At 43.9% G+C, this 12,939-nt stretch overlaps 2 protein-coding genes across 2 annotated transcripts; one reads left to right on the top strand and one right to left on the bottom strand.

Moving 5' to 3' along the window:
- Positions 1-3,729: 3,729 nt before the first annotated feature.
- Positions 3,730-5,194, top strand: LOC4815215 (putative odorant receptor 19b). The gene is made up of 3 exons (XM_001354912.3): positions 3,730-4,463; positions 4,518-4,878; positions 4,964-5,194. The coding sequence occupies exons 1-3, from the start codon at positions 3,730-3,732 to the stop codon at positions 5,027-5,029; spliced, it is 1,161 nt and encodes a 386-aa protein (XP_001354948.2). The 3' UTR covers positions 5,030-5,194.
- Positions 5,195-6,794: 1,600 nt separating this feature from the next.
- On the bottom strand, positions 6,795-11,812 carry LOC4814964 (ataxin-2 homolog). The gene is made up of 5 exons (XM_033384342.1): positions 11,610-11,812; positions 10,453-10,627; positions 10,135-10,271; positions 9,049-10,063; positions 6,795-8,335 (listed from the first exon to the last, which is right to left on the bottom strand). The coding sequence occupies exons 1-5, from the start codon at positions 11,622-11,624 to the stop codon at positions 7,488-7,490; spliced, it is 2,190 nt and encodes a 729-aa protein (XP_033240233.1). The 5' UTR covers positions 11,625-11,812; the 3' UTR covers positions 6,795-7,487.
- Between the last annotated feature and the right edge of the window lie 1,127 nt (positions 11,813-12,939).

Genomic DNA, 12,939 nt, shown 5'->3' with positions numbered 1-12,939 from the left:
GGGGCTATTTATAGGACCCATCGATGACTCTGGGCTCTGGCGAGAAACAGCTGAGCAACGTTGGCGTCATCACCATCATCCTCCCCTGCTCCACTCTGCTCCAGGTGTACAAGTCTCCCTCCGATTCGATCCGAACCGCACCGCACCGAGCCGATCCGATTCTGGCCTGGGCTTGGGGCTTGGGTTGTTGACAAACTTGGCCCGAGTCGGAACTACTTTTTGCTTTTGGTTGATCGTTTTGTTGTTTGATTTCAGCTAAAAGTCATTTGCTGTATCTTTGAGATACATTCAGTGATTGAGTCAGCCATTCAGCCATTCAGTCGCTCACTCATTCATACATTCGTTTGGGCATCGGGCTATTTTTAAGCGCGTACTTGACAACTTTTCGCCCCATATACCCCGTATACCAGCCATGAGACCGACCTGTGTGCATGCGCGTGGGCCGCCGTCGTTGCCTCCGATCTCCCAGATCGCGGCTCTTAGCAGTGGGTCGCGGGGCAAGATGAACCTGTTCGAGTGTCCTACGAACACGGCATTTTGACAGAATATACACAGAGTGAGGAAGAGATAAAGTTGGACGGATATGAGTCCAGCTTTGGAATGAGCATTTCCTCCCGTTGGCCCTACGGTGCTGGACCACCAAATGAATTGACAACCACCCTAACTCAGGGAAAAAGTATTTAAACGTTATATGTACTTATCGATTGCAATTTGTTCCTTTCCCCTTCAGGCCCCCACTGGCTTCATTATAGGACAACCTTTCATGGGACATATGAAAGCAATACAATTCGTACAATTGTGTGTTCATAGTCTTTGCAGCTGATCTATGATGTTTCAGATCTAATAATTTTCAAAATCTATAATTCGGAAATGGTTAAGCTTAAATATTCCAAAAAACATTTTAAGCCTTCAAAATATTCAATGGCTATGGGATTATTTATTTTGCTTATTACTTCCTTAACAAGTTACATTTTTCTTGCTGTCCCATAAAAAAATACAGAAAATTAAATTTCAGGAAAGAATTTTCTGAGTACCCGCTATAAAAGTAGAGCCGCGGTCCTTGCTGCGGCTTGGGCCCTATTTTATGTACTATTTGTACACTTGAATAGGAGAGGATCAGCATTATATGTTCTAGGGAAATACATTGAAATAATTACTGAGAAGTTCCCTTTGCGATTTGCCGAAAACTTTGGGGTAGAGTAACTATAGTTCGGTCTGATAGCCTCCCCCTTCGATCGTTACAAATAAAGTTAGAGCGTCTAATTTTTTGTAGATGCGCATTATTAATTGCACAGATATTCAATATGGTAATTTTCATAAGTCAGAAGCGTATAAAATATAATCTCACGAAGCAAACAAATTGTTTGCTGGTTTCATGTCAGTTTCTCTCAGTTTCGATCCGTTAACAAATTATTTGCCCACATTCCCAACTTAATTAACTTTGGTGGACTCTCTGACGTGTGCTTAAAATGGAAAACTGTCGGATATGTGATACATACGAGTATTTGAAAGCCTAGTAAATAGAAATGCTCATTTCCGTAGGCCCAACAAATGTCGTCGCATAAAACACAAAAAATATACGTATAAATATACACGCAGAGAAAAAGCCGGTGCTCGGGGCTTACAAGTTACATCTGTATTTAAATATTTATGGACATATTTAAAGGGCAATGTTTTCACTTAAATTTTGCCATTAATATGAAAATATTTTATCCAAATATTATATATATTTATTATATATATATATTAATTATAATATATTTAATTTGTATGAAATATATTTTATTTAAATAGGAAAATATTTATTTTAAAGTGTTTTATTTTAGACGTTTTAATACATTAATGTATATTTAATTTCACTATGCCGAATATAGCAGTTAATTATTGATGTGTTTCTCTTAACTATACCAGTTTTTCTCTCAGTGACTCGTATATGTATGTATATTTCTGTTTTTAAAATGGTACTACAGAACAAATGGCAAAATAAAATAATTTAAATATTTAGTTTCACTTTTAAATGTCAGGCTAAAAAAAATGTTAATAGTAATTCCAAAGAGTGATGAGTGTCAAAATGATTTATATCGGGTTCTATATTTATATTTGTTTTTTTTTTACAGAATGTTAAGGTAAACAGATGGGAGATGTAAATAATTAATAGCAAAATATGCATAGATTATATCTTCCAAATAAGAGCATTCAAAAATCATTAAAATTGTTGGTTGTTTTGATTTTATTTTTAGGGCGGAAATTAAAGAACAGAAGTCTCCAAAATAAAGAGTAAGAGATCCACTTTGATAAACAAGTATACCCAGGGATATGGCTGGACTATCTACGGAAATGCCTCTGATATTCTGCCTGTCACGCCCACACTGTCGGTACCCACAAGCACAATGCCACTTGACATTTGATGGGGTTTCAAGACAACAGGAAAGTCCAGCCTTGAGTTGAAATATAATGAGCTGGGTATCATGGCAGCGCGTCCCAATCCAATTGATTTCCATTTGGCAATTGAAATGCGTTTGTCAACCGAAATGAATCGATATGGGGATACTTATTATAAATTGAACTGACAATTGCAAAGTTGCCCCAAGTGCAGAGTAGAATTGGGAACACAACAGGAGATTACAGGTTGGTCGGACTTGGGCTGAGGGCAATTGTCTATAATTGAATGAAAATTGACCTGTCCGTTCGCTGGTCGTCGGCACCTGGTGGGTGACCCATCGAGACCCATGCGAAGTGGCAGGTTGGCCAATTTAATTATGCCGTCTTGCCGGGCAAATCTTTTGGCTTACGCAGCTCATTTGTCAAACGCTCAAGGTCGCGACAGGTTGCCCTGATGGATCTGGACTCCATCAGCGTCGTGTCCTGTTACCGTTACCGTTCCTGTTCATAATTTATACCGACCAATATCAATCATATTCAATCATGACGAGCTGCGTGGTGCGGGTGCGGGTCCGGATGGTCTACAAATTCTACTGTGTATCTAAGCTTGCCCACAGCCATTCCATTCCCCAACAGATTGCCATTGACAAATGTTATATAATCAATTTAGCATTATTAATTTGAATAAAAGCCACCTGTGAGCCACGTCGCCGAAATCGATTCTAGATTCACTTCTATGGGTCCAGATTTCTCTCTGGTCAGTCGAAACAGGTTCCGCACAAGAGTCCCCAGCGGCAAGGAATATAATGGAGAATGGAGAAAGTCGAGGCTATAGATACTCTTGAATTGTTTAGGTAGGGGGAAATTGGAAGAAAATTAAACAAGTTTATTTTTGGAATAAAGAAATCTTGGTACTAGAGATTCTCTTTGTTTCAAAGTCGAATCGAACATTCCTCAAGTATTGTACGAGTACTGTAAGTATTGTAAGCCAGAAGGAGTAGGTGTGGTATATCCTGATTGTCAAACAGATAGACCAATAGACCCGGTCCATTCGGCAAAAATGCTTTCAGGGTGGCGCACCTCTGACCGTGGTTGGAGCAACCTTTTGTGGGTCTAATTTCTATTCGTATCGATTAAATGGGTTCCGTGTGGTGTGAAATATACGAAGGAAGAGGCCCACAAAACTTTTTTGGTCTCATTTGCAGCAATTTGCATAATTTGCGGTTAACGGAATGAATTGATACGAGTACTCGTACGCATGTAGATGGATAGCTATTTTGGCCGAATCGATAAATGGGCTATAAAAGGGTCTGGCCAAGCCGTGGCCAGTCCAAAGTACTTGACGACATGCGGCCTGTGGACTCGATGAGCGCCTTCAGATACCACTGGCAGATATGGCGAGTGATGGGAATGCATCCGGCAGACCCGCAGACGTTGTGGGGTCGCCACTACACGCTCTATGGGATAGTGTGGAACGCCTTCTTTCGTCTGGGCATGGCGCTCTCGTTGGTGGTGAACTTTCTTCTGTCGACGTCCCTGGAGTCCTTCTGCGAGAGCTTGTCTGTGGCAGTTCCTCATACGGTCGCAAATCTTAAGGTTTTCTTTCTGTGGCGAATGCGGCAGCAGATCCTGCAAACCCATCCCATCCTGCATCATCTGGATGGGCGAATTGGTTCTCTGGCCGAGAAGCAAAGCATACTCGAAGGAATTGACCGAGCTTACTTTACATTCATTAGCTTTCTCCGTGCGATAATTTTCATTCTAGTCGTCGGCATTCTGATTCTCTGTTTGTCAAACGATCGGCCACTTTTGTACCCCTCCTGGATGCCCTGGAACTACAAGGACTCATCCTTTACAGTTTATGCGATGACGGTCTGTCTGCACAGCGTCGGCATCATAGAGAATGCCTTGTTGGTTTGCAACGTGGACACCTATCCAGGCTCCTATCTCAATATGCTGGCCGCCCACACCCAGGCCCTGGCCCATCGTGTCTCTCGGCTCGGCTATGATCCACGTCTGACACGCTCCCAGGCCTGCGATCGGCTGCGCAGTTGCATAAAGGATCATCAGATCATTATGAAGTGGGTATTTTTGTAGATGTCCATATCGATATTTTCCCTAACTTTCGGTCCCAGTCTGTTCAAGTCGTTGGAGCACTCGCTGTCCATGTCCTGTTTCCTGCAGTTTGCCAGCACAGCCATCGCCCAGTGTGCGACTTGCTTTTTCGTCATCTTTGTATCGGTTGGCACAATGCAGTCCGTGAACATGATCTTTCTTTTCCTGGTCTTCACCACCCAGACATTGCTGCTCTGTTCCAGCGCCGAGCTGGTGCGCCACGAGGGCGAGAATCTCATTAAAGCCATCTACGATTGCAATTGGCTTGATCAGTCCGTGGAGTTTCGTCGCATGCTCCTTCTTATGTTGGCCCGCAGCCAAAGGCCGATGATCCTGAGAGCCGGACTGATAATTCCCGTTCAAATGAGTACCTTTATGGTGGTTAGTATCCTGCGATATTCTTTTGTTTGCCTGTGTTTGTGTGTGGTTCTTCATCATTCACCATCTATCATACATATCGTGACAGGTGTGCAAGGGCGCCTACACCATGCTCACCCTGCTGAGGGAAGTGGATAACTCGGAAGTCGCATAAAGCTCTGCAATCAAATTGAAAAGGCTTGTCCACACTCGGCCGCGCCAAGGCCGACCAGTACCGCCCTTCCATGATGGACATAGAAATACCCTACTTTGAGAGCGCACAATAGTTGATCAATTGGGAGCTTTATTTTTGGCCAGACCGATACAGAAACATACCAAATATAAGCAGGTTCAATAAAACTTTAGAAACTTTGGAATATTGGAAACATAAAAAGAGATAATGAATCTTTATTTTTAAATACATAGATCCAAAAATTATCAGATCAAAAGGTCAGAAGATCTTTGAAGAGCAGTTTCCGGTTACCAAAATTATTCTTGATCTATGGTTTAATACCTTTCATAGGATATCTCACATATCCTTCAAGGACGAACATTAAGGATCAGAATATTTTATATTATATTCCTTTTTTCTTCATATTCTGTTGCTTGCCAAGAGGGAATCCAGTAGCGTTCCATTAGGGAACATTATAACCATAGAACTGGATGAGTAACTGTATAAAGAGATCCATATTTGAACAAGTCTGTTCTTAAGTCTTTTACCAAATAAACACATGCACCCGATTGTATCCATTTTCACTGGTTCCACGTGCCTATTACACCCCCAAATGGCAGTACTATGACAGGGTAACAACAATGAAAGCACTGCAATCTTCGACGGAAGGCCACCAATATGGAGGGACCACAATTTACTTTCCGATTGGTCAACGGTCCGTGGAAAACTGCTGAAGAAGGAGGATATGGCGTGCGTGATCCGTGCCCGGATTTCCATTCATGCCAGTATCGGAAGTGTGCATTTTATGAAAATGTCACCCGCTGCCAGCCACAGGAAGCTGTTTATCTTTCGCCAGAGTTGCCGTTCCGCTCGCAACACTCCGTCAAGGACATTTATTTCATTCGAAATTCGAATCATTGGGAATCATTTAACGTGGTCTAGGGCTTATAATTATTGCTGCATAATCCAGTGGCTCATTATTAAACGTTCGAATTAACAATAAATTGTACGGACAAAAAATCTGTCTGTCACCTGAACCACAAACGCACACAGATGCCATGGATGTACATGGCTTCTTAATAGACATTTTCATTTACCCCTTGACCCGAGAGGAAGTTGGACGTGGACCCATTCGGTTGGATGCCATTCGCTTTATCATATTTGAAAAAAAATGCATGTGCTATTTTCCCAATTAAATGGCAGCGAGGGCTTAATTTGGTTTTATTTCTGGGCTCGATTGTCAAAGCCCACATAAGTCACTTAATGGGCATGCGATTAATGCTTTAACCTGCTTAACCGATGTTCGAATCGTGTTATACTTTCAATCTGATGCCTGTAAATACTCGCTGCGAAGCCGTCGAATGGCAAGTGGATTTTGGTATTAAGCTGTTGAAATAAATGGCATCTGATTCAAGCAGAAATTTCAAACCTTAAACTGATTGAATTATTCACCTGAACATTTTTATATGTTTTCAGCAGAATTTAAGCTAAAACCATTTAAATTTTTAGCAAAGTTTCTCCAACACTTGCTCCTTTATTGTTTCCCTTACGAGCATCCACTTTTGGAAGCCACAAAAGACTTCAACTGTTTGATGTTCAAACTCATATAGATTCCGAGAATTTAATAATTGAGTCATGAATATGGTGCATACCGCACTTTTGTCATATTTTGAAAAGAAAGACTCTGAGGCAATATTCCGAGTATCGTTCAAATAGAATGAAAATAATTTTATTTAACATACCAATAAAAGAAATCATAAAATTATAATACAAATAACATGTTTTAATTGCTAATAAAGTGAAACCGTATATGTAAGTGTTTATTTGGCGAGTCTATTGGAAAATTGATCAAATATTTACACAAAAAACCGAGCCGAAACTCATTAAAAGATGAAAAGCAAACTTCTAGGTAACAACGGCAGAGAACAAGAACAAACCGAGTTTTACTCGTATACACAGCGTTAGAGAAGGAGCAGGAAAAATCGTGTAAAAATACATAATTATCGTGATGGAAACCACAAACAGCAGAGACAACGTATGATTCGGTATCGAGGCCTTAGATGCCTTACTTTACCAGATTTACGGTAATAGTGATTTGATTTGAATTTTCCCACCAAAATTTTTTGTGAAATGAAAGCTATAAGCAAATGTGATTGATCTTTGCTGCTCTGATACTGAAACGTTGTAAAAGTCACTAATTTGCAGACTTATCGAATGGTACGGCCCTATATTCAACTGTTGATGTAGATCAATAATATTTATATGCTCGTAAAAAATTGTATAGGTTCGGAAACACTTCATTTTCTGCGTTACAAACATCTGTTCAATATAAAAATACCCTCCGCAAGGGTACAATAAACGGGTGTCCCTCCCATACTAAGGGATGGGAAATGGGCCGGCGATTGTTCCTGTTACTGCTTTTGCGTCTTCTGCCGGTGGCATCCTCATCAGGTTGAATGCTTTAGGGATATTTCACAATATTGTTGCCGCCACCTGGTGAGTGTCCTCCACTTGTTGCGGCTGCACCAACCGTTGACTGCTGCTTGGTGCTCGATGGTGCACCTACTCCTCCTCTTAGTGTTGCTGTGGCTGCTGTTGAGCCCGTTGCCGTTCCCGTTCCCGTTCCCGTGACCGTGGCTGCCGCTGCCGGGTGATACAAATGCGTGCCATAATGCACGGCACCCGGATGGCTGAAATATGGAATAATCGCTGGCGAGGCGTGGGTCATGCCAGGCACCGTAGTGGGCATTGAGACGGGTCCAGGAAGAGGAACTTCTTCGGTAGCATGGGCATATGGCGATACGTATTGCTGCTGCGGGGCATGATAAAGTTGTTGCAGAACCGGCACTGAGCCCGAGCCCGGACCCGGCTGATAGTGATGGAAATGGTGGATGGGCGGGCCGGGGGCACCAGCCGCTGACAATCTGACAACATGAATCGGTGGCGTTGATTCATGCCCCAGATGGTAAGCGGCCTTTGGGTTATTATTGCTAAAACGTGGCAATATGGCAAATTGATGTTGCTGCTGCTGCTGGAGCTGCTGTTGTTGCTGTTGCTGCTCGGTGGGTGCCTGCACGTAAATTGGATTGTAGTGCACGATGGGTAAGTGCTGGGCGGCTGGACGTGTTGCTGTTGCCGGTTCTGTTGCTGCCGGGGCTGTTGCTGCCACTTCTCCTGTTACTCCTGCTGCTTCTGTTGCTGTTGCTGCTGTTGGCCCCGCCACGGATCCCGATGCCGGTGTGTATTTGTGTTGTTGCTGCTCCTGCTGCTGTGACTGTTTCATCCGCTGCTGTTGATGTAGCGGATATGCTGAAAGATACAACAAAAAAGCAGATTGTTACACGCTGCTCCCATCATCTCTGAATGCTACTGCTGCTGCTGCCCTTCATCCATGCCCAAGGCGTTTTTGCAGTCTGTTAAATTAGCGTCACTAATTGCCCCGATGTTCCGATGTCCCTAAGTCCTGATGTCTGGGTCAAAGTACAGTTCCGTTTGCCACTTCCCCCGAGGCAAACTAATCAGAATGCCTGCTGCTACAGCGGGGCTCCACCACGGAATAACAGCTGGGAGGAAAGATGCAGTTGCTTAATGACGGGAGGAAGAAGGTACAGTTGCTGCATGATGGACACACACACACAAAATGTTCAGTGGCTTGCTGATGGTTTAAAAAGAGTTACAGGGCCTGCATACTCGTATATGAGACGGTACAGTTTCCTGCACGATGAGAGCGAGAGTTACAGTCTCTAAGCTGTTTCTATTTTACTATTTACAATACAGTAAAGGCATAGAATTTGTTAGAGAGTTTCATCTGATGAAACTTGAAGCTTGAACCGTTGAACGAACGAACTAACAGATTGAATATTGGAATCTGTGGAACGAGAACTCTTTGTGAATCCTTGAACTGCTAAAGTTTTTTCAGTGCCAACTCTCAAGTCCGTCACTGCATAGGTTTTTGCGATTATAGCTCCTTGCTTATAAGTACAGTCTCGTTATTAAAACTCTCCAAGTACAGTTGTGCTTACCATACAAAGGGCCGCCTGGCTGTTCGGCATAGATAGCTGATGTTTGAGCCTGTGGCGGTTGCAGGAAGATACGCTGAAGTTGCAGCTGGGGGTGGTGCTGTGGTGCCTGTTGCTGTGGCTGATAAATGAGCTGCTGATAGGTGGGTGGTGGTGCAGCCTTGGCATAGACCGCCTGCTGTTGGGACTGCTGCTGGTGCTGCTGATGCTGTTGATGGAGCTGCTGGGCGGCGGCAAGCAGCAGACTGGCTGGTATCTGGACATACTGCTGTTGGTTTCTGGGCGGGCTTGGCCCAGCCGGGGTGCCTATCCCCGTCAGTGGTGCATTGGCTGCATCCGACTGATAGTAGGGTCGATACAAGCCCTGATGATCACGAGCCAGCGGTCCGAACAGCTGCGTGATGGAATGATGCCTAGGCCCCGGCGTTGCCGTTGACGGTGGTGCAGAGCTAGTGGATGTGCTGGAGGTAGTGGAGGTGCTGCTGGTAGGACTGGCGGATGGTGTTGGTTGAGCCACCAACAGATGATGTTGCAGCTGTTGCTGTTGCTGCTGTTGCTGCTGCTGCTGTTGCTGCAGCTGACGCATGTAGGAGAGTGGTATGGCAATGATGTATTGAATGCGCTGCTGCCGCGGTGCACTTAGCTGCTGAAACTTGTGGTGGCTGTGGTGGTGGGGCAGAGTTAATTGGTATTGCTGCGGTCCCGCTCGTTCATAAATGGGTCCTCCCTCGGATTCCACTTCGCCGTAATTGAAAATCTGTTGCTGATGCTGATGCTGCTGTTGCTGCTGTTGCTGGTGGGTTCCTCCCGGTCCCAATGAAACCGACTTAGTGGCGGCTGGCCGCTGATAGAGCTCCACTTGCGGTGGAGCTGCAAAGCTGAAGCGATGCGCCGTGGTTGGCCCCTGCTGGGCATACTGCACCGGAGGCTTGTGCGCTCCTGCCCCCGCACCGGACGGGCCTGATGGCGGGGGGCCATATCGAATTGTCGCTCCGCTCTCCGGCTTATCGTAGTAGTTCTACAGTGGGGATGGGGTGGTGTTGTTGTGTTAATTAAATGCATTCGCCTGTGGTTTCTGCTCGGGCATACTTGCGGTGCCGCCTCCGCTGCCGTGTAGCGAACGGTCGTGGGTCCAAAGATTTGCGTTGGCGCCTCATAGAAGTTGGACGAAGGGTAGATGGGTCGGAATGGTGTATCCTTTGTGGGCCTGCCCGGGAAGATGACTCCTGTGATGCATGGATGGATGGATGGATGGCAGAGAAGACGGGAAACAAATTAAGAATGCAAATTACAAATTGCACAATATTTCATTGCAATGCCCATGTCCAGGCGGAGCTTCTCCCGCTGATGAATGGCATTCTTCAATGATTGCTACTCGATGGGATCGACTACTCGGAGTGGGATTACCTGTCTGATCTGATGAGTCCCGCTTCTCCGTCTTACTTTTGGGGTCCTCTGTGATGCTGGGCGTCAGTTTGGTGGTGACTGAATCCTCGACCTTGTCTGCTGCCTTGGGCGCCAGAGTCTCGATCTCCTCCCCGCCGCTGACCGCTGCAAGGCAGAAGCCGATGACAGCCAGCACCTGGCCATGGCCATGCAAAAGTCAAACAAAATCGTATTAAATTAATCAAATATAAAGCAAGCAACAAATCAAGTTAAATATTTTTTTTTGCATTTCTGTTGGTTTCGCTATCTCAATATTTATCGTTAATTTGGCACATTAAATGTCGGAAAAAGGAGCTTGATTAAAAATATTTGCTCAGTAATTTAATAATAATTTAATTAAATTGATTTATAAATGCAATTATACAAATTTCATTCTGCAAGCACGCGCTGCCATCGAACTGTGCAACGTGCTGCAATTGTTTGCCGCTCTTGTGGCCGATTATTGCTATTATTATGGCACGGCACACACGATTAATGGCCAACTAATAATTATGCTGGGGCCTACAGTTGTGCTCGTACAATGAACATGCCACACCATGCCGCACAAAGGTATTTAATTATCATTCAGTATTCATTTCAGCTGTAAGATCAAGTTCCTATAACAATAGCTGTCGGTTACTGTCGGACTTTCTTTTGTTACACTCTCCAGGTAGCCATGACTCTCAAAGAAACACCCATCTTTCAGTTCATTGAAGTTATTATCTTACAAATATGATAAAATATTATTTTCTAACAACTACAAATGCATGATTTAGCTGAAATGCAACTAAAATGTATCGTTAAGTGGCTGTAAGTGGGATATACAGATCTAGAAACAGTCTGTTTGCATTTGCCTATCAGAATCTGGTTTAAAGACATAAATCCCACAACAGAAAGGACAACATTCATTAAAGGTTACCCCTTAGCCAAACACTGAGTAAGCACCTATCATTGTTAATTAATCTTCCGCTTATCTGAACCGTGAGTACATATACCCAATGCCTTCCAGTCGTGTGGAAGCAATCAAAATCAAAATAACGGCGACCCATACTCGTATTATCATGAATATTTGATTGGGCAAACTTTCGGTTAGCTTGATGGCAATTATTATAATTTTAATCCTATTTTGCATTATTCACCCGTAAGAGAGCCATTATTCCAGTTGTTGGCTTTGTTTATTTAAAAGCAATACTCGTACTGTTTTATGTTTATTCACACTTTTTTCCTATGTACATTTGTTTCCTTCTGTCACTCAATTAAAATTCGCTTTACGCACAACAACAAACAACAAACAATATAATGAAAACGTTAAAAAAAAAAAACACCAACTAAAAACCAACAAATGAAGCACTTTTCACTGTTATAAAATATGTAATTATATAGGATATATATAAATGTGTATATATATGTATATATCCAGACTTGTGTGGCCTTTAAGCAAACAAAACGAAAATGAAACCAAATTGCAATTGCATCGCAGTCGCAGTGAAGTCGCGCCCGTCTCGATGCAGGCGGTGCTGGCGGTGCTGGCGGTTCGCGTGTTGGCTAACAAAGTGAGAGTGAAATTGGTTCGCCAGCTCTATGGCATTTTATACCTGGGCCTGCAAGTGGCTGCACCACTTGGAGCTGGTAGCTGCTAGCTGGCGGCCACTTGCCACAGACGGGGGCAAGCACCTGGTGGTGTCGCTGCAATCCAATCCCATCCAGCTGAGCCCCCATTTGTGGAGCAGCCACCAGCCACCATCCGATGGCCATTAACCGATTAACATTACCATTACAGATGTGCATAACCGTAGAGAGACACCGGCAGAGGCAGAGGCCTAGGCCTTGGTCATTGTCATGGCTTGCATCATCCTTTTTGGGTGGGCTGCCACACAACCGGATTTGATTTTGTATTTTGTGTGTTTAAGTCGCAGTCTGTGCCCAGACAATCGATACGCGTACGAGTAGCATTTAAACTCTACAAAGAACTCTATGGCTCATTACATTTTCCACTAATTCTTCACATTACAATAAACGATGAGCTCTTCGGTTACCTCCTTGCCCTATTGGGATTAACTTTCCACTCATTAAGAGTTTTGTATTCGCATTACCCACAGATAACCCAGGCCAAGGGCAAGCGGCAAGCGGAAAGCGGAAAAGGGGCCAGGGTAGGGCCATTTCCGTTGCTGAACGAACCGTTTACAACGGGCGATGATTTTACGAGTGTTCCTAATAAAATCAAGTGGCTTTCCGTAAAACTTAACTGTTAACTGTTACTTCAGCAATAACACCAACAAAAAATAACACCAACAACATCACATCACATCACATTTTCCCCTTTACCGTGTGCATCCGAACAAATGCCCATGCTAGGGGGGCATGTCGCATAAAAAACCCCAATTTGCAGCCAAACATAAAATGTGTGTGAGTGTGCGGCAAGTTTAAGGTCCTCTCTCAACCCCACTCCGCCCCCGCCCCCGATCACCA

The sequence above is a fragment of the Drosophila pseudoobscura genome, chromosome X (assembly GCF_009870125.1).
Source record: "Drosophila pseudoobscura strain MV-25-SWS-2005 chromosome X, UCI_Dpse_MV25, whole genome shotgun sequence".
In the NCBI taxonomy this organism is placed as follows: domain Eukaryota; kingdom Metazoa; phylum Arthropoda; class Insecta; order Diptera; family Drosophilidae; genus Drosophila; species Drosophila pseudoobscura.
This window is presented reverse-complemented; position numbering and strand designations above follow the sequence as displayed.